The sequence below is a fragment of the Cetorhinus maximus genome, chromosome 12 (genome assembly GCF_964194155.1).
Source record: "Cetorhinus maximus chromosome 12, sCetMax3.hap1.1, whole genome shotgun sequence".
NCBI lineage: Eukaryota > Metazoa > Chordata > Chondrichthyes > Lamniformes > Cetorhinidae > Cetorhinus > Cetorhinus maximus.
In genome coordinates, this window is record NC_135890.1 from 109,625,491 (window position 1) to 109,646,275 (window position 20,785).

Below are 20,785 nucleotides of genomic sequence, written 5' to 3' on the forward strand. Positions count from 1 at the left end.
TAACTAATTGCTTCATGTTGGATTAAACTGATGACATAAGTGCAATTATTTTTACTGATAATCAGGAGCTACATTTATGCTATTTTCCTGTCTTAATCATATTGATTCAGATGGAACTAGACATTGGCATAAATATATTTAATGCATGATGTTATCAACCTTGAAGGTTATTCAAAACAAAGTGTAATTAAATTAGCTGAATTGATGATTTTAATCAATTAATTATACTATAAATTATTAGTCCTTTGGAAAAGAACCTTACAACATTTATATTAATGTTGTCACTATTCTCCTATTATCTTTATCTTTGTTAGGTGTCTTTCACTTATGGTGCTACTGTGTTGTATTTTTCTCATTCTCTCAATACAGTTAATATAAAACTCTCATATTATTAACATTGCAACTGTTTCAAGATCTATTTCTGCTCTTCACGCTCCCTGATGTTCAGACTCAGGGGGCTAAGACCTTACATTCTATATTTTTATAAAATGTATATAGATATCATCATGGCTAATTTCTAGAGTTTTGTAAACCAGACAAAGACCTTTTAAAATGGCTGAAGCTACGTCTGTCTGTGACCCTTGAACTTTGGCAGGGCAACTGTCTCTGAAGAGACACAGGCAAGCCCCTGTAGGCTGCAGAGACCAAATTCAAAGAGAACTGTACAGACACCATCTGAATTTCCTGACTCAGGTTGGCCAGCCTGGGTCTATTCGTCTGCTGGGCCAAACGACCCTGCAACCTTCCTTTCAATTCTTATGGTTGGAATATTTGACCATCTCGGGAGACCAGACAGGAGATACACATGCTTTGTCCAGGCCACTGTGTAGAGGTGGGAGTCATGTGATGTGGGTCTCCGGCTGGTGGAATCAGTTGTGTTGCCTTGCTGTGCTACAAAAGTCTACCATTTTAACAGTGTTCAAGCAGGAGCACAGAAAAGGGGCCCTACCCAGATTGAATACCTGGCCCCATCTACACTGGAACTTCTGTACCATCGCCTACAAGACTCAGTTTGCACTATCCCACTAAGGCCAATTCTACCCAAGTGGGTGTTATGAACAGGAGGGGGGGTTAATTTAAACAGCCCTGATTTCTCCTCTTGCCACCCATCCACAAACAGAAAAATGTTTTGATTTGCTTGCCCCTTTATAAGCAGTGGCGTATTTCCCAACCCCTCAGTTTTGGTCTAATCCAATAACCCCACAGCAAACTCAAATAGGATGAACTCAAAGGGTTAGTTTATTTGCACATGCAGACATTTGCACAGACTACAAGATCTCTGTGTGTCCATCATCTCAAATGAAGTCAACTCCACTGGAAAAGTGAATTATACAGCATCGGTTTTCAGCCTGCTGACCTCTGTGAAGGAATATCTCATTGGACTTTGATTCTGGACTCATGTGAAACAAGAATTCTTTCCTCTGTGGTCTTTGCCCTGTAAATCTTTCTTTTCTCTATCCCTCTGTTACTGTACGAGTGCACAGAGTGCCACTTTGCCTCTTCCTGCATTTGAGCATGTGCAAATAAACTAACCCTTTGAGTTCATCCTATTTGAGTTTGCTGTGGGGTTATTGGATTAGACCAAAACTGAGGGGTTGGGAAATACGCCACTGCTTATAAAGGGGCAAGCAAATCAAAACATTTTTCTGTTTGTGGATGGGTGGCAAGAGGAGAAATCAGGGCTGTTTAAATTAACCCCCCCTCCTGTTCATAACACCCACTTGGGTAGAATTGGCCTTAGTGGGATAGTGCAAACTAGATGACAGTATGGCAGTCTGTTTTATATCTTGATTTATATTTCCATTGCAATCAGAAGAAATAATCATTGGGAGAGATATTAAACAGGCTGCTGATTTCACTGTCACCCATTTTACACAATCGCACAAATGCCAAAACTATCCTAATATTTCTGCTCCCCTTATATTCAGGCTAACTGTCTCCAGTCTTCTATGTTCAGACTAACTACACTGGATTTCCCAGGCCGCTGATTGATTGATGTAATCAAGCAGCCACAATCTCCACAATGGATTGCACAGTCGTAAAGCTGTCCTCCAAAGTCCTGTGGATTCCTCCACTTGAGCCACCATCTGTAACACCTTGTCTGGCACAGTCGCAGTAGCTGATGCTGTGCAAGCAGTGTTTTGTTAAAAGCAGGACTCATGGAATACATATCCTCGCTCATCATCTGAAGGGCTATGCAACGTGACCTTTGACAAGCCATATCTTTGTCCTCTTAGAGACCAACAGCTCCTCTTGCTCAATCGTGCTCTGTATGTCATCTAAGTACACTTAGCCTCCGGCTCACACTCCAACTCCTGCAAGGGTGGACTTCAATAATTTGGTGCTTGAGAGGGATGTGCACTGATGTGCCGACAGGGCCGGATGTACTGAGAACTGTAGGTTCTTCCTGAGCAACTTTGAGAAGAGCAAAAGAGGAAGAGAGGCTACAATGGTTTCTCAATGAGCACATATGTATTAACCTACAAAACTTGTAGAAACCTGACAACCAGCTTCAAAACAACTGACAACTCGGAACGCCAGATGCAACTGAAAAATCGAATAAAGGCCACTGCTTCAAGGTGACTAAAGTTACATTCCTTTTTATTATATTTGATTTCAAGATTTTTAAAATAGATTTTGGAATTACATTCAGAACAATTTAGTTTTTTTGTGAGAACTGAAACACGATGGCCTCGCGTATGATATACAACAAGAAGAATCTAATAAATATAGAGCAGGATTTTACGTCCCACAGACAGGCACGCGCCTGACCCAATTGGGTGTAAAATGGTGCAAGATGAGCGTCCCAAAGTCATCGCGCACTCGCACGATATTTCGGTCGGCGATCACGCGCCAGAGTCGGCAGCGCGCCCGCCGACAATTCAGAGGCCTATTAAGGGCCTTAATCAAATAATTGAAACCTGTTTCTCGCTGCCCGTCCAACCTTACAGTTGGCGGACGGGTGAATTGGCCAGGCGGCCTTTGGATTTTTTTATGAAACCTCATCCACGGGCTGGATAAGGTTTTCAGCAGTAATTTAAAAAAAAAATTTTTTTTACACATCGTTTTTAATACGTCCCTGTTCGTGTGGCTGAGTCACCTGTGGAGACACGTTTCTCTCATTTGTAAAATCTTTATTTCAGTTTCCACAATTCTTCAGCTCCCTGAGGCAGCTCTGTGCCTTCAGGGAGCTTTCAATGCGCACTCCCCCACGCATGTGCAGCCTTTTGAGCTTGCAAGCCTCCCGCCCCCACCCCGGCAGCACTGAGATCCTCAGCGCGCCTTTCGTGCTGGCTGGCTGTTAGTTGGCCAACCAGCGGGAAATTGCGGTCGGGGGCCGATCGCGGGTAGCGGACCGTTTCCCGGCCGCTGTTGGGCCCGCTTGCCGACCGCGCCAGCGGAGCGGCCGGGAAACAGGCCGGCCGCCTGCCATCGGCAGCCCCCCCCAACCATGATTTCACACTGGTGGGCGAACCAAGGCCTGCCATGCGTGAACTGCGCCTCCCCAGTGGTTGGGAAGTGGCCTGTCAGCTGCCGGGTCCAATGGCAACCCGGCAACCGGCTTCAAACCGGCACAGTCAGGCCCTGGAAGGCTGCCAGTGATGAATACATCTTCGCTGTCGTCAGCAGGAGGTTAAAAATTATGGACCCAAATGCGGCTGCAGATGCCAGGCGGGAGGGCGGGAGGGTGGGCACTCAGCCTCCCAGTTTTCCGATGAGCGCCTCATGGTCCTCCTGGAGGAGGTGGCTGCCAGGAGCGACACCCTTGCCCTCAGGGGGTTAGAGTCTGAGTGCCAACTGTCAATGATACTGGAGCTGGCCCAGGGGGTGAGCCCTGGCTGCTTGGATTGAGTGCCTGGCGGCTCGAGGGTCACGATTTGGAACTGCCCTGCGAAATGCTCCTCAGGTGGGGTTCGCCAGGCTGCAGTGGAGCTGCAGGTAGAGAGTGGACTAATCAATGTCCTCTGTCCTTTCAGGAGAAGACAGCCCATAACAACCTTGAGGGGCCCCGCTAACCTCCTAATCCTAACCAGAAATGAGCAGGATGCCTTGGAGCTGGAGAGGCATCGTGCACCTCGGTCAACTGGCCACAGAGAGGCTGGGGTGTCAGACGAAGGTAAGAGTGCAGTGCACAGAGATGAGAGTTTCAGATGGTGCAAACATTCTTGTGCAGTCTCATCATTGATGGGAGCCTCAAAACTGGATTCCCCACTGATTATTGAAAGACGATGGCACCATGATGCTGATGTCCATGGTCTCACCAGGGTGCCTGGCATGCACAATGACAGTGCGATGACTTAAACGTTGTTCTCCCTTAGGTTTACCACCACGCACCCAATTGCAGGACCCCGAAGACCCACTCATGACGTCAGAGGACTGCCAGTCTCCACATGCACCTGAGTCACACCCGCTCTCTGAACCAGGCACCAGTGCAGATACCAGCACCCCGATGGGCATTAGATCTTCGGCTAGTATGTCAGTGCACAGCGGTGAGGGCATTTCACAATCGCTTGAGGTGCAGGCAGAGGCAGAGAGTGCCCAGGGCACCGCCAGTCGGAGGACTGCTGCAGACCAGGACAATGCTCAGTCGAAGGCAGATTCCAGGGATTCCTGGAGACATCCATTAGGTGGCAGATACTGGATGTTCAGCTAGCTGAGCAGGAGGATCTGGTGGAGATCCATAAGGGTCTGCGTGCCTTGGTCTCCGTTATGGAGGAGTCCATGTGGAGTGTGAGTACTGCGTTGACCCTCATGTCCAAGTGCACTGCCTCCTCCATTGAGAGAGTGGTGACTTTCATAGAGAGGCTGCTCCAGGAATAGAATCAGGGATTCCTGGGGTTGTGCTTGGACCTGCAAGCTCTCACACAGGCACTGACCTCGGGTGGTCAGTGTCAGTGTGGGAGATGGATGGGGCACCCAGTGTGCCAGTCCATTACTGTAAGGATAGTATTATCAAATAAATGAGGCTTACAAACTAATAAAAAATGGTGAGCAGGGAGATCCAGAGTAACCTCATGTTGGCGCACGAGCTGCCTGTTGTCTCGGTGGGCTCCTCTCAGGGCGCTCTAGATGATGTAATCAGCTCCTCCGCCCCTTTGTCAGTGACCGTGGCATCTGATACGGCTGCGGCGACTGGGGAGATGCCAGCCATGGAACTGGCCGCTCTCTCCCAGTTGGGCCAGCACAGGCTCCACTGGCCAGAGGACGACTGCCAAGGTAAACAGTACAGCAGGCTGTCTCCAATGCTGGTGCCAGCGAGAGGGGAGCACCAAGACATAGCACTCACAAATCTAAGTTTAAGGCACCATGAGCACAAGAGGGACTGGTCATGGTGATCTGTTGTGCAATGTTTTATTTATTTTAACTGGTCTGGGATTGAAAACCAAAGAGTGTTCTGTTAATTTGTTTTGACTGTCAAAATGAGATAAATTTTCTTTTGTCGTAATGGTCTGAGTATGCTTGCTTTAATTATTTAATGTGGTGCAGGGTACACTACTATGTAATGCTAGGCGTGGGTGGCTAGAAAATGTATTGCGAAGGCACTGAGTAGATTTTGGGATCAAAGGAAGGGGTCATTTCAGACATCGGGATGGAGGCGGCAGCCCTGACGTGAGGTGGCAGTGGTTATTTGGCAGCCTAGCTGAAGAAGTGTTGGATTAAGGCGTCCCTGGTGTGCCTGCCTCTCTGGAGGTTACCGAGGTCTGCCTCCACACCCTCAGCGTTCTCCTCACCATGCTACTTTTCTGACTCACTACTGGGTTCATTCTGTGTGGCCTGTGGAGCTGCGTCAAGATCCTCTTCCGCCAGTGGGTCCCCCCTTGCCTTTGCCAGATTGTGGAGAGTGCAGCATGTAACCACGATCAGTGACACTGGGGGGTATTGTACTGCTCCCCCTGAACAGTCCAGGCATTGGAAGCAAATCTTCAGAAGACCTATGGTTCTCTCTATCACTGCCCTTGTGGAGACATGGCTCCTGTTATACCGCTGCTCTGCCTCTGTTCTTGGGTGGCACAGTGGCATCATAAGCCACCTTTTCAATGAATAACCCTTATCATCCAGCAGCCATCCATCCAGTGGGGCTGGACCACTGAAGAGCCTTGGCACCTGGGAGTGTCTCAGGATGTACGCGTTGTGGAGCTGCCAAGGTACCTTGCACAGACATGCAGAATATGTCTCCTGTGGTAACCCACTATCTGCACGTTTAAGGAGTAGAATCCTTTCCTGTTGACAAAGGCACCCGGCTGACCCGCTGGCGCCTTGATGGCCACGTGTGTGCAGTTGATGGCGCCCTGGACAGAGGGGGGGGGGGTCCCAGCTGCAAAGCCTCTGGCTCACTCTGCCTGGCTGGCCTCGTCCGTACGGAAATGAATGAAAGTCAATGCCCACCTGAACAGAGCACCAGTCACCAGCTTGACACAACTGTGGACAGCTGACTTGGAGACTCCACACAGATCCCCCACTGACCTCTGGAAAGACCCGGATATATAGAAATTGAGGGTCACTGTGACCTTCAGAGCCACTGGCATGGGGTGCCACCCACACAGTTGGAGGTGATCTCAGCCCCAATCATCTGACAGATGGAGGTCGGAGCCTCTTTCACCGTTGCACCTCGGACATATTGAGGTAGCTGCATCGCCACCTGTAAATCCTGGCAGCAGGATAGTGGTGTCTTCTGCGGCCTCTAACACCTTGGACTGCCAGATGACCCTGCACCCCCTGTGTCTGCACCTCTCATCCCACAGGTCGCTCCCCTGGAAGCTGCATAGGGACACCTGGCCTCCTCTCCCTTCTGCCCCTCTCTTTCTCCTCAGAGGAGATGCCACCAGCAGAGACCACAATCCCCATTACCAGGGTAACAGAAGGCTGTCTGATACCTGGAAGGGTCCACGTGGTCTGAATTCTCTGGGGTCCTTAGAGACACCACGGAGTTTTGAAATGAAGCCTGGAAGTGCTAACAATGAAGGCCCAAACAGGGATGAAGCTGCCATATGCCAATATGTCACCAGCAGCAAACTATCTACCAAACTCCTCACTACACACACTGGCAATGCTGCTGACCCTTTTTATCCTGCCCGTGGATGAGGTTTTGAAATTGTTGGCGGCCGCCTGCTTGTTTGGCCCATGCGATGAGCGCGAAATCGCACGGACAACGAAAAATAGGTGTCAGTTAATGGCATTAATTGGCCTCTTAGTTAATGGTGGGCGGGGCTTCAGCACCTGCGAGCCTGTCGAGCAAAATATCGTGCGTCAACATATGCCGAGTGAAAAGTTCTGCCCTCTATGTTTCAATTGGAGCATGGCTCATTCTTCTAAACTGGCATTCGACTTAATCTCTTCTCATAGGACAAGCCCCTCATTGCAAGAACCCAGTTTTGTGAACCTTTGTTGGCACTCTCTCTAGGAACTCTCTTAGGACATCTAAGACTACACATGAGGCAGAGCTTTTCGCTCGGTGGCCTGACGATATTTTGCTCCTGGTAAGGAGATCTGCAACAATACACCAGGTGTGGTGTCAATATTGCCCTGTATAATTTCTTTTAAATTCGTCCATGGGATGTGTGCATAACTGGTTTATTACCCATCCCTAATTGCCCTTGTTCAGAGGGCATTTAAGAGTCAACCACATGTCTGTAGGTCTGGAGCCACATGTAGGCCAGACTAGGTATGGGCAGCAGATTTCCTGCCCTAGTGAACCAGATGGGTTTTTGTGACAATTGGCAATGGTTTCATGGTCACCATTTTAATTCCATAGTTTTTAAATTAAATTCAAATTCCACAATCTGCCATGGTGGGATTTGAACCCAGGTCCCCAAAGTATGGGTCTACTGGATTATTATAATTATCATTACAATACCACCACACCACCACCACCTCCCCTGGATAGATTGGTGTAAGATTTCTTTACTTTTATACTCCAATCCTTTCATAACAAAGCTAACATACCACTTGTCTTCCTAAATGTGCGCTGCACCTGCACGTTGTAATCAAATACTGTTGACTGTGGAAAAGGCAAACAGTTGGCATGTTTGTTAACACACACATGAAAAGATATCCCTGGTGAGCTACTTGTGTATGAGCTACAGTAAATGGTGAACCACACACTAAGATGCAATCTGCCCTTCTTCAGCATAGTGTTCGCTTATCCACATTTTCTTCCATCCTTGTGTTGTAGCAACAGGAGCCTTTCAGCATTCAGTGACCATGTCATATCGTGCAGAAACTCTCTTCAGCTGTTTGACAGTCCAGTGGTTGTCCAACATTGCCAAGAATGCAATGATTTTCCAGCATTTGGTTTCTCATTGACTTTTGCCTCAGTTCTTGCAAAGTCAGATTCAATATTTACAGTTTTTATACAGATGAGGGAGGGCAGGATGGCTTCCCTATTTTCCTTGTTTGACTGCAACAAGTTTTTTTTTAAAGTTTGTACTTGCCAATTCAGTGAATGTTTAACTGTTTACATGCTATGACTGTGAAAGACGCACACGTACAGCAATAGCAACCATGAAGCGCTGTGGTCCATCAGTAGCAGCAGAATTGTACACAACCACAATCTGTAACCTCATGGCCCGGCATATCCCCCACTCTACCATTACCACCAAGCCAGGGGATCAACCCTGGTTCAATGAAAGTGCAGGAGGTCATGCAAGGAGCAACATCAGGCATATCTAAAAATGAGGTGTCAACCTGTTGAAGTTATAACACAGGACTATGTGTGTGCCAAACAGCATAAGCAGCAAGTGATAGACAGAGCTAAATGATTCCACAACCAATGGATCTTATCTAAGCTCTGCAGTCCTGCCACATTCAGTCGTGAATGGTGGTGGACAATTAAACAACTTACTGGAGGAGGAGGCTCCAAAAATATCCCCATCCTCTTGGCCTCCTCCGGAGGTGCCCAGCATCACAGATGCCAGTCTTCAGCCAATTCGATTCACTCCACGTGATATCAAGAAATGGCTGAGTGCACTGGATACTGCAAAGGTGCTGGGCCCTGACAATATTCCGGCAATAGTGCTGAAGACTTGTGCTCCAGAACTTGCTGTACCCCTAGCCAAGCTGTTCCAGTGCAGCCACAACACTGGCATCTACCCAGCAATGTGGAAAATTGCCAAGGTATGTCCTGTACACAAAAAGCAGGACAAATGCAACCCGGCCAATTACACCCCATCAGTCTACTCTCGGTCATCAGTAAAGTGATGGAAGGGGTCATCAACGGTGCTATCAAGCGGCACTTGCTTAGCAATAACCTGCTCACTGACGCTTAGTTTGGGTTCTGCCAGGGCCACTCAACTCCTGACCTCATTCCAGCCTTAGTTCAAACATGTACAAAAGAGCTGAACTCCAGAGGTGAGGTGAGAACGACTGCTCTTGACATCAAGGCAGCATTTGACCGAGTCTTGCATCCAGAAGCCCTAGTAAAACTGGCATCAATGGAAATCAGGGGGGAAATTCTTTGTTGGTTGGGGTCATACCTAGCACAAAGGAAGATGGTTGTGGTTGTTGGTGGTCAATCATCTCAGATCCAGGAGATTACTGCAGGAGTTCCTTAGTTTAGTGTTCTAGGCCCAACCATCTTCAACTGCTTCATCAATGACATTCCTTCCATCATAAGGTCAGAAGTAGGGATGTTCGCTGATGATTGCACAATGTTCAACACCATTCGTGACTCCTCAGTTACTGAAGCAGTTCATGTCCAAATGCAACAAGACCTGGACAATATCCAGGCTTGGGCTGACAAGCAGCAAGTTACAATTGTGCCACACAGGTGTGAGGCAACGACCATCTCCAACAAGAGAGAATCTAACCATTGGCCCTTGACAAAAATGTAAAAACTGATACCAAAAGATTCTACAAAAATATAAAAGGAAAGAGAGTAGCTAAAGTGAATGTTGGTCCCTTGGAGGATGAGACTGGGGAGTTAATAGTGGGGAACGCAGAAATGGCAGATAAGCTTAATCAATATTTTGCCTCAGTTTTCATGGTGGAGGACACTAGTACCATCCCAATAGTAACAGGTAGTGCAGAGGGTATAGAGAAGGAGGAACTTGGAACAATCACCATCACTAGATAAAAAGTATTGAGCAAACTATTGGGATGAAGGGGTGACAAGTCCCCAGGATCTGATGGCCTACAACCCAGGGTCTTAAAGGAAGTGGCAGTGGAGAAAGTGGATGCATTGGTTATAATATTCCAAAATTCCCTGGATTCTGGAAAGGTTCCAGTGGATTGGAAAAATGCTAATATAGTGCCCTTATTCAAAAAAAAAGGGAGGGGGGGGGCAGAAGGTAGAAAACTATAGACCAGTTAGTTTAACGTCTGTCGTTGGGAAATTGTTGGAATCCATTATTCAGGAAGTAGTAATGGGGCATTTGGAAAGTCAAAATGCAATCCATCAGAGTCAGCATGGTTTTATGAAGAGTAAATCGTGTTTGCTAGAGTTCTTTGAAGATGTGACAAGCAAAGTGGATAATGGGGATCCTGTAGATGTAGTATATCTGGACTTCCAGAAGGCCTTTGATAAGGTGCCACACAAAAGATTAATACACAAGATAAGTTTACACGGAGTTAGGGGTAATATATTTACTTGGATAGAGGATTGGCTAACCAACAGAAAGCAGAGAGCTGGGATAAATGGGTCTTTTACTGGATGGCAAGCTGTAACTAGTGGGGTGCCACAGGGTTCGGACCTTGGGCCCCAACTATTTACAATCTATATTAATGACTTGGATTCAGGGGTAGAAGGTACTGTAGCTAAATTTGCAGATGACACCAAAATAGGTGGGAAAGCAAGTTGCAAGGAAGAAATAAGAAATTTACAAATGGATATGGACAGGTTAGGTGAATGGGCCAAAATTTGGCAGATGGAGTTTAACGTGGGTAAGTGTGAGGTTATCCATTTTGGTTGGAAGAATAAAAAGCAACTTATTATTTAAATGGAGAGAAACTTCAGAATGCTTCAGTGCAGTGGGATCTGGGTGTCCTCATGCATGAATCACTGAAAACTAGTATGCAGGTACAGCAGGTAATAAGGAAAGCAAATGGAATTTTGGCATTTATTGCTAAAGGAATCGAGTATAAAAATATGGATGTGTTGTTGCAACTGTACAAGGCATTGATGAGACTGCACCTGGAGTACTGTGCACAGTTTTGGTCCCCTTACTTGAGGAAGGATGTAGTTGCATTGGAGTCAGTTCAGAGGAGGTTCACTAAATTGATTCCAGAGATGTGGGGTTGTCTTGTGAGGAGAGATTGAACAGTTTAGGCCTATACTCGCTAGAGTTTAGAAGGATGAGAAGAGATTTAATTGAGGTATATAAGATGCTAAAGGGGATAGACAAAGTAGATGTGGAGTGGATGTTTCCCCTTGTGGGGCATTCTAGAACGAGAGGCCATAGTTTTAGGCTAAGGGGTGGTAGATTTAAATCAGAGATGATGAGGAATTACTTTTCTCAAAGGGTCGTGAATCTGTGGAATTCATTACCTCAGAGTGAAGTGGATGCAGGGACACTGAATAAATTTAAGGAGGAAATAGACAGATTTTTAATTAATAACGGGTTGAAAGGTTATGGGGAGAGGGTGGGAAATTGGAGTTGAGGCCGAAATGAGATCAGCCATGATCGCATAGAATGCTGGGGCAGGCTCGAGGGGCTGAATTGCCTACTCCTGCTCCTAGTTCTTATGTTCTTATTCAATGGCATTACCATCACTGAATCCCCCACTATCAACATCCTGGGGGTTACCATTAACTAGAAACTAAATTGGACTAGCCATATAAATACTGTGGCTACAAGAGCAGGTCAGAGGCTTGGAATCCTGTGGCGAGCAACTCACCTCCTGAATCATCAAAGCCTGTCCACCATCGACAAGGCACAAGTCAGGAGTGTGATGGAATACTCTCCACTTGCCTGGATGAGTGTAGCTCCAACAACACTCAAGAAGCTTGACACCATCTAGCACAAAGCAACCCGCTTGATTGGCACCACATCCACAAACATTCACTCCCTCCACCACCCACACACAGTAGCAGCAGTGTGCACCATGTACAAGGTGCACTGCAGGCACTTACCAAGCCTCCTTAGGCAGCACCTTCCAAACACACGACCACTACCATCTACAAGGACAAGGGCAGCTGACACATGGAACGCCGCCACCTGGAAATTCCCCTCCAAGTCACTCACTATCCTGACTTGGAAATATATTGCCATTCCTTCATTGTCGCTAGGTCAAAATCCTGGAACTCTGTCCCTAACAGCACTGTGGGTGTACCTACGCCACATGGACTGCAGCGGTTCAGATAACCAGCTCACCACCGCCTTCTCAAGAGCAATTAGAAATGGGCAATAAATACTGGCCTAGCCAGCAATGCCCAGATCTCATGAATGAATAAAATAAAAGGTTTCTTTTTAAAAAAAGAGATTTGCATTTATTGTACTTAACTTGGTCTAAGTAAAATAATACAAGTGCTCCAAGTTTCACATCCACATGCACTCAGACAGAAATAAATTACAGAGTGAGAGGTTGGATTATACAATTTAAAATCCAGTAACATTAAAGGGGTATATGGTTCTTGAAGATTGGTGACATGGCTGGCTTCAGGCTGAACTCTGTGTTCCTTATGGGTTCAGTATCAAGGCAGTGAAGATGTTAATGGTTGATTTATCTTTCCTGGGTTGATTCTTTACTCTATGCGTGCAGCACATGGATAGTCAAAAAGCGGACAGGTCTCAAAACTTGCAAGTTGGATGGAGAGAGAGAGAAAGGAAACCCACTTAGGGTCTTGCTTCTTCAGCATCTCATTTGCTTGTCCTCTGCTGCGCAAAGAAACAGGTGCTTAAACATACAAGTTAGCTGGCTTGTCACATGACCCTCTCCAACTGCCCAGTGACCTAAATATTGTCATGGCTAGTGGATTTCAGTTGCCTGGCTTACATGATTAGATTACATCTGGGCACATTCTGTTCATAGCCAGGATCCCATTGTCCAACTGTTATGTCTAATGGTTTATCCCCACCAAGCTGAGAATCCAGGTGATTTCAGGATGCTTTGCTAATGGGATAGGAGATGGCCCCCATTCATACTCCTTCAAGGTAATCCTTCCTGGTGAGGCCCTGCAGACAGGTTGTCTCCATTTCAATGGCTTTGGAATGTAGAAGGATAAGGTGATGTAAATGTTCAGCCATCTTTAACTGTGATTTCAAATCATTGGAATGTGGCTTTAGTGTTTTTAAAAATTCAATTTGTGGTTTCCAGTCAGTAAATGCATAAAGTTATTTTTTATAAAGCATGGCTGCATAACAGTTTTTAAATCAACAATCTTAATACAATATTGCAAAGGGGAAATGGTTGCTTCCTAAAACTATCTCGTTGGTGATCCAGCATACTAATTTCCACTAATTGTTTCATTAAATTTTGGAATAAATGTTTGATTTTCCCAGTGGAATTGCAAACATGTCAACCGTATCCAACCACATTCATGTTGATTGCATGCCGGCTTGGAAACAGCAGATTTTGGGATGGGTGAAGCTGCGATCTTATGCAATATGTAAGAGAGGCAAGCCACGGTGGATTATGAGGGATCTTTTCTCAGCTGTTTGTCAGGTGCCTACGCAAGCTGCATGAGCAGGGGGGCGGCGGGGTGTGTGGGGGGTTGGTGGTGGAGGGTGGGCTGGAAAAGAACCACCCATGAATAAAGGCGAGTGTTTGGCAGTCACATGATCAGACTTCACAAGCACCTTACAGTGGAAGAGGTGACAATGGAACAAGAAGGAAGAGAAGCGGACCAGCAGCACAGACTTGTAGCTCAGACATGTTCTCCTATTTTCCTATTTCTGACACTGGAGATGCCCTGCCTCCTGAGCGCTTGCTGTGCCTGATAGGGGTTGAAGGTTTTTGCTGCTGCCACCTAACACCATTCGCTTTTGGCATTATTAGTTATCTTCTCTTTGAAAAAAGAATTTGATATAAATTTCCTTCAGTTCCTCCGACTAGAGACTATGACTGTGACTAGTGTGAAGGTTTTCTAGAGTGTGTTCAGGAAAATTGCCTGCAGCAGTTTGTTTCCAATACAATGAGAGGGGAGACACTGCTGGACCTGGTTCTTGGGAATGAGATGGACCAAGTTGCTCAAATGTTGGTAGGAGCACATTTATGGGACAGTGATCATTGCATTACAAGTTTAGGTTGGGTATGGAAAAGGACAAATAACAATCTAGAGTAAGAATAATAAACTGGAGGAAAGCCAACTTCAATGGGATAAGAATGCATCTGGGCCGAATAAATTGGAGTCAAAGGGTGGCATGAGAAACGGTAGCTGAACAATGGACTACCTTCAGAAATAGATAGTTCAGGTGCAGTTAAGGTATATTCTCACAAAGGGGAAAGGTAGGGCAAACAAATCCAGAACTCCCTGGATGGTAAAAAAGATAAAGATTCAGACGAAGAAGAAAAAGTACACTTATGACGGATGTCAGATGGAATATATAATGGAGAATCAGGATGAATATAGAAGGTTCAGAGGGGAAATGAGAAAGCAAATAAGGGCAGCAAAGAAGGAGTGTTTAAAAAAAGACTGGCAGTTAACATAAAAGAGGAACCCAAAGTCTTCCTTAGACATATAAGTAGTAAAGGGAGGAGTAGGGCCAATCAGGGCCCAGAAAGGGGAATTACGGCTTGGAGGTGGGGGAATAGTTGACATATTAAATAAATACTTTGCATCTGTCTTTACCAAGGAGGAACAGCCATGGATATAAAATTGGTTGAGTGACAGAAAACAGAGAGTAGTGGTTAATAGATTTTTTTTGGGCTAGAGGAAGTGGGGTTCCCCAGGGGTCGCTGTTGGGACCTTTGCTCTTCCTCATATTTATTAATGGCCTAGACCTTGGTTTACAGGGCACAATTTCAACATTTGCAGATAATATGAAACTTGGAAGCATTGTGAACTGTGAGGAGGATACTGTAGAATTTCAAAAGGACACAGACAAATTGGTGGAATGGGCAAACAAGTGGCACATGAAGCTCAATGTGGAGAAATGCGAAGTGATTCATTTTGGTGGGAAAAACATAGAGGAACAAAATAAAACAAAGGATACAACTCTAAAGGGGGTGCAGGAGCAGAGGGACCTGGGTGTATATGTGCATAAATCATTGAAGATTGCAGGGCAGATTGAGAGCATGGGTAATAAATATCCTAGGCTTTATTAATAGTGGCATAGAATACAAGAGCAAGGAGGTTATACTGAACTTGTATAAGACGCTAGTTTGGCCTCAGCTGAAGTATTGCATCCAATTTAGGAAAGACGTGAAGGCATTGGAAAGAATGCAGAAAAGATTCTTGAGAATAGTTCCAGGGATCAGGAACTTCAGTTATGAAAAAAGCAAAAAACTGCGGATGCTGGAAATCCAAAACAAAAACAAAAATACCTGGAAAAACTCAGCAGGTCTGACAGGATCTGTGGAGAGGAACACGGTTAATGTTTCAAGTCCGTATGACTCTTCAACAGAACTAAAGATGGATTGGAAAAGTTGGCCTGTTTTCCTTGGAGAAGAGAAGTCTGAGAGGAGGTTCGAAAGAAGTATTCAAAATCATGAGGGTTCAGGGCAGAGTAGATAGGGAGAAACTGTTCCTACTCATGAAAAGATTGAGAACAAGAGGGCACAGATTTAAAGTAATTAGTAAAAGAAGCAAAAGTGATACTAGGAAATACTTTTTAACCCAGCTAGTGGTTAAGGTCTGGAATGCACTGTCTGAAAGTGTGGTGGAGGCAGGTTCAATCGAGGCACTATCTGAAAAGGAAGAATATGCAGGTTACAGGGAGAAAGCGTTGAATGGCACCAGGTGAATTGTTCATTTAGAGAGCTGACATACACATGATGGGCTGACTGGCTTACTTTTGTGCTGTAACAATTCTGTGATTCTGTGACTTGATGGAAAGTTCAAGTGTCAGTGTATCCATAAAGGATGCAATGACTGGCATGTGCAACAACGCTAGGAGTGCAAATCTTCTAGGATTGCCCTAGAGTCTCTAGGAATTAAAGATTAATCTCCTGGACACTGCTTCCAACACCCTGGACAAAAATTATTGGAGCATTAAAAAAATCATTTTATTTTCATGTTCTTTGAATACTTTCATTGATTCATTATGAAGCTTTTAGAAATGGGATAAAAGACTGATTGACTGATAGTCAAAAATCATCCAATTGTGTAAATTGTGTTCACTTTCCAACTGAATGGGAAGATGGTGTGCTGTGTGGAGAGACATGTCAGGTGCCTGTGGTGGGTTGGGACAGTTAGAAGCGGGAAGGTCATATGGTGGTACCTCCAGGAACACATCCTAGTGGTGTCATCAACCCTAAACAATGCTGGAAAGACTGTGGATTTTTGGTCATTTAAAATTGAGCCGTCTGACATATTCTGACATGGGTAAATGAGGAAAAGGGAGAATTCAAATACTGACCTTTTAGATGGTCAGGTATCAATTTCTAAGTATGCACCAATGGTGTGACTCTCGACCCACTGGCAGTTATTATGAGGATGTGCTTTTTGAAGATACAGTTTCTAATTTTTCTTTTTCTGGTTGGGTTTTAAAAAACTGAGACCCTATACTGACAATGGAAGAACTGTCCAGATTGCTGCGATATTCACAATTTTGCATTCCACCAAGTGGGTTGAAGACAGATACCAGCCCCCTCAGGAGAATGAAAGACCCCATCCTCTGTCAATTCACACCATCCTGATACTTTTCAAATGTTTCTGATAGATCAGGTAAATTACCTGATCTGAAACAATAACTGCAGCAGACATGAACTAATAGAATTTCTCTGGAATATGCATCCAGTGAGTTACTTCAAGGACCTCTCACCAAGCTGTGTGCCCTCTCTCTCTTTCTCTCTTGGACATGCTGCACAAGGTTTGCAAAGTAACCACCCTGTGAAGAAAGAACAACTGCAAACAGAGATCTTTCCAAAAAAATGTGGAAATCTGCTCCATTCAACTACACCCCAGGAGACAGCTGAATAAAACAGCGCATTGAGACCTGTCAAGGAGCAGCTAACCATATACTCTTTTGCTTTATCTTTCATGAATTGTAAAAAAAAAATCCTATAAGCCTATTACTCTGCCACCTGTACTTGTATATTAGGACCCAGAGGAATGTGTGTGACCATATGAATGGTAGTTACATTTTACCTAGTTTTTTAGCTAAGGACATAGTTTCAATAAACTTATCTTGTTCTTTGTTTAACCTAAGAAAACATGTCTGAATAATTCTTTACAACCTCAAAGTGTACATAGTAGGACTTTTACAGAATCAGCAAAGCACACCCTTTCTAAATGACCCTGTTATGGTCAAACATGGAGTGGGGAAATAGGGGAGTCAATTCATCCCTCCTCAAATTTTTAAAAAAAATTCAGTCATGGTATGTGGGCATCGCTAATTGTTCAGAGGGCATTTAAGAGTCAACCACATTGCTATGGGACTGGAATCACATGTAGGCCAGACCAGGTAAGGGCAGCCTCAAAACCTCAAAATATATGTTACATGTTCCTTGATTCTTCAGAGAATACCCTGGGATGTTTTTGCTGGCTTCTACCAACTCATGTTCCAAACACACCTTGTGAGTGCACATCTGCACTCCCCTGTGTTGAGCAGTGCAGTAAGGCAATTGTGGTATCAGCACAGGATCCTGATAAGAGTTGTGTAAAGCATATCAGGGAGGAAGAAAAAGTGACAGAGAATGTCCTGGCCTACAATTTCTCCTAACAACTATCAGAAGTTCCATCAGATCCTTGTTATAAATTAATGATTGCATTGAATATCAGCATACCTCATTGCTCGTCTATATTTCGTCACAGTGGGAATTATACAGGCAAATATGGCCTCTCTTCAATTGCAACATCTCACAAAAAAAGTGAATGATCATCTGTTTCTCAGATGGCAGTAGCTGAGGAAGCAGTGTTTGTTTTCCTTTTCACTTGTACCATTCAATACCCATCATCAGAATAGGTGGATGAGATCTTGGTTTGACATCCTTGAATCTTAAGTGCAAGATTTCTGTCGACGTACTATGGAGGCGAGAATATTTCCAACTGAGCTAAGCAACCACCACAATGCAACTGCTGGCAACCTGTTTCGGAGCAACATTGGTGAGGGGTATGTGTCAGGTCACTTGCCCCCCGCCCCCTGGCTGGTGAGACATTCTGGGTGATCACAATTATCCTACTGACATAGTGCATTCAATCTCAAAAACCTAATGTGTGAAATTGTAGAGCAAAGCAAAGCAAAGCACACTTCTTGCAATGATTTTTTTTTTGGCAGAAAGAGACCACTGAGGGAGATGAGGAGTTCTGATATAAAATGAAGAATAAAAATAGTAGCCGTATTTTAACATACAGCAGGTCTTTAGCAAACCTAAACTTTATTGCTCTGAAGACCTCAAGTTGGAAATAAATATAAAGCCAAATAATTGTGGTGGAAGAGTATCATATTCATTGTAATTCAGCAGAACTGCCAACAACATGCTGTAACTTCTCATTTTTTAAGACAAGTTAGAATAGCTGCTTGAGCCAAAATACACTCTAATATTCTAGTATAAATAGCTCAGCGTAATTTATGGACTGTGATGAGAATTTCCATTGCATAAAGCCAGGAAGAAAACTTGTTTCAGATTACAGCTCACATCTACAAAGTATGAACCGCAGAGTCCTGATTCTACCATGATAATTGTAGGGGCATGATGATGATCAGCATTGTTACGACTTAAACATGTTATTTTCTGTAATCATGGATTTCACTGCAAAGAAGCAGGCCATTAGGCTCATCATACCTGTGCCAGTGCTGCCCCTCCAATTATCCTAATCCTATTTCCCTACCCTTTCCCTGTATACATACATATTTTTTTCCACATGGTAATCCAATTCTCTTTTAAATGATGCCCTAGTTTCTGTGTCAATTGCCACTTGTGGTAAAACATTCCATTTTTAAGGACTCTCTTAGAAATGTCTCCTTTATTCCTTGAATGACAATCCTCAGTCAATGCCACTTCATTACCAATTTGTCAAGCAGCAGGAGGAACTTATCATCAATTATCCTCTTAAAACCTTTCAGAATTTAAAAAACCTCTATTGGATCTCCTTTAACTTTCTGTATTCTAGTGGAAAATGCTTAATTTTTTTCAAACCTTTATCTTCAAGCATAAAATTTCATTCCTGGCCTCATTCTAATGATTCATCACTGGATGATAGCTCTGATATCTTCCTATTAGTGGGATGCTCAGCAAACAATACTCCAACAGTGGCCTAACCATTTATCTTGTAGGAATTCAACGTCAATCCTTAACTTTTATAGACAATGCTCTTCTGTATAATGTGTAGCTAAATTTCCACAATAGAGCAACAAGTACATTCTACTATGTCCAAATTGCAATGGTGAAACCTTGGGGCTCTCCTTCATTTTCATTTCCATTGACTTAAAGAGATGTATACTGGCAAACTCTTTCGAGTTATCAACAGTCACAGATTGCAACTCTTTCGAGTACAATCACAGTTCTTGGTTTCCAGGAGTGGGACATGAACCCACAACCCTCTGATTCAAAGGCGAGGGTGCTATGAACTGAGCCACAGCTGACACCTCCATGTATACTGGGAAGCTGAATCACTTTCTCCTCATTTTACATACGACTCAAAGTCAAAATTAGCCCCATTGAATGGTAAAGTGAGTTAAAATGCTGCTCACATACCTAGGTGATCAATTTTAATCCAGCCCAGATTGCTATCAATCAATGTCTTTGAATCTCTCTATCTCTCTGGCTCATTTCCATGATGGATGTTTGTTGGGCCTCCTCCAACTTTGCCTGGAAGTTAAAAAGCCAAGGAGTGATTTGACTGAAGTTTTCAATATATTAAGGGGAACAGATAAGGAGAAACTTTCTGCTACATGGGAAGTCTAGGATCAAGGGCAGAGTCTAAATATTGGAGCCAGACATTTCAGGAGTGAAATTAGGAAACTCTTCTTCACACAAATGATGGCAGAATTTTGGATCTCTCTTTTGCAAATAGCAATTGATGCTAGATCCATTGTTAATTTTAAAACTGACATTGGTAGATTTTTGTTAGCCAAAGGTACAATAGGGATAAAGGGCAAAGGTGGGTACATAGATTTAGGTTGAAAATCTGCCATGATCTCATTGAATGGTGGAACAGGTTTGAAAGGCTAAATGGCCTACACGTGTTCCTATGTTCCTAACAAAATTCTATATTTATGAAACCAAGGCTTTGATAATTGCGACAGGTAGGAATTTAACAGAATACAGATTTCGGCTACTATTGATATTTCTTGCTTACTTTGGTTCCATCGTTCTTTGTGGCAAATTAATCCATAATTGGAAATCAATCCACCATCTCAGGTTTTATGAGCACAATCCTTTCATCGTCACTTTTCCCATATCTCCCCTAAAGGTGCCGACTAATGCTGATACATATTTAGTTCTCTGATGTTTTACTGAGGTTGCAAGTTTTCATGTATGCACTTAGCTAGTAAGCGTCAGGAAAGCTATTTTGCCCTGAGGGGGAATTATGATCAGGTCGAATCCTGTCTTAAATTGTCCAGCACTTTCCAACAATGGCCATTGAATAGCGATCTCAAGTGGAGACCCTGGCTGATTTTATTTTCCACAGTGAAGGGGTACTAAGTCTAATTGCAATGCTATTACTGCCAACTGAATAACTCACCCCTGACTGTTTGAAACTCGCTCTTATGTGTTCTCAATGGTTTGAATCTCACTATTTACC

At 44.3% G+C, this 20,785-nt stretch overlaps 1 protein-coding gene across 4 annotated transcripts in view; it reads left to right on the forward strand.

The window, feature by feature from the left end:
* Positions 1-2,275: 2,275 nt before the first annotated feature.
* LOC144687853 (uncharacterized) overlaps positions 2,276-20,785 on the forward strand; it is a 251,925-nt gene continuing 233,415 nt past the window's right edge. Inside the window, exons 1-3 of one of the 4 annotated variants that reach the window (XR_013578233.1) lie at positions 2,276-2,579; positions 3,978-4,117; positions 7,403-7,507. Coding sequence is in view for 2 of the 4 variants with exons in the window: in XM_078554394.1 (XP_078410520.1) it covers positions 2,461-2,579; positions 3,978-4,117 (259 nt within the window). In the remaining 2 variants the exon portion in view is untranslated. The remainder of the gene's footprint in view (positions 2,580-3,977; positions 4,118-7,402; positions 7,508-20,785) is intronic. The other 3 variants (XR_013578232.1, XM_078554394.1, XM_078554393.1) reach the window with 3 other exon arrangements.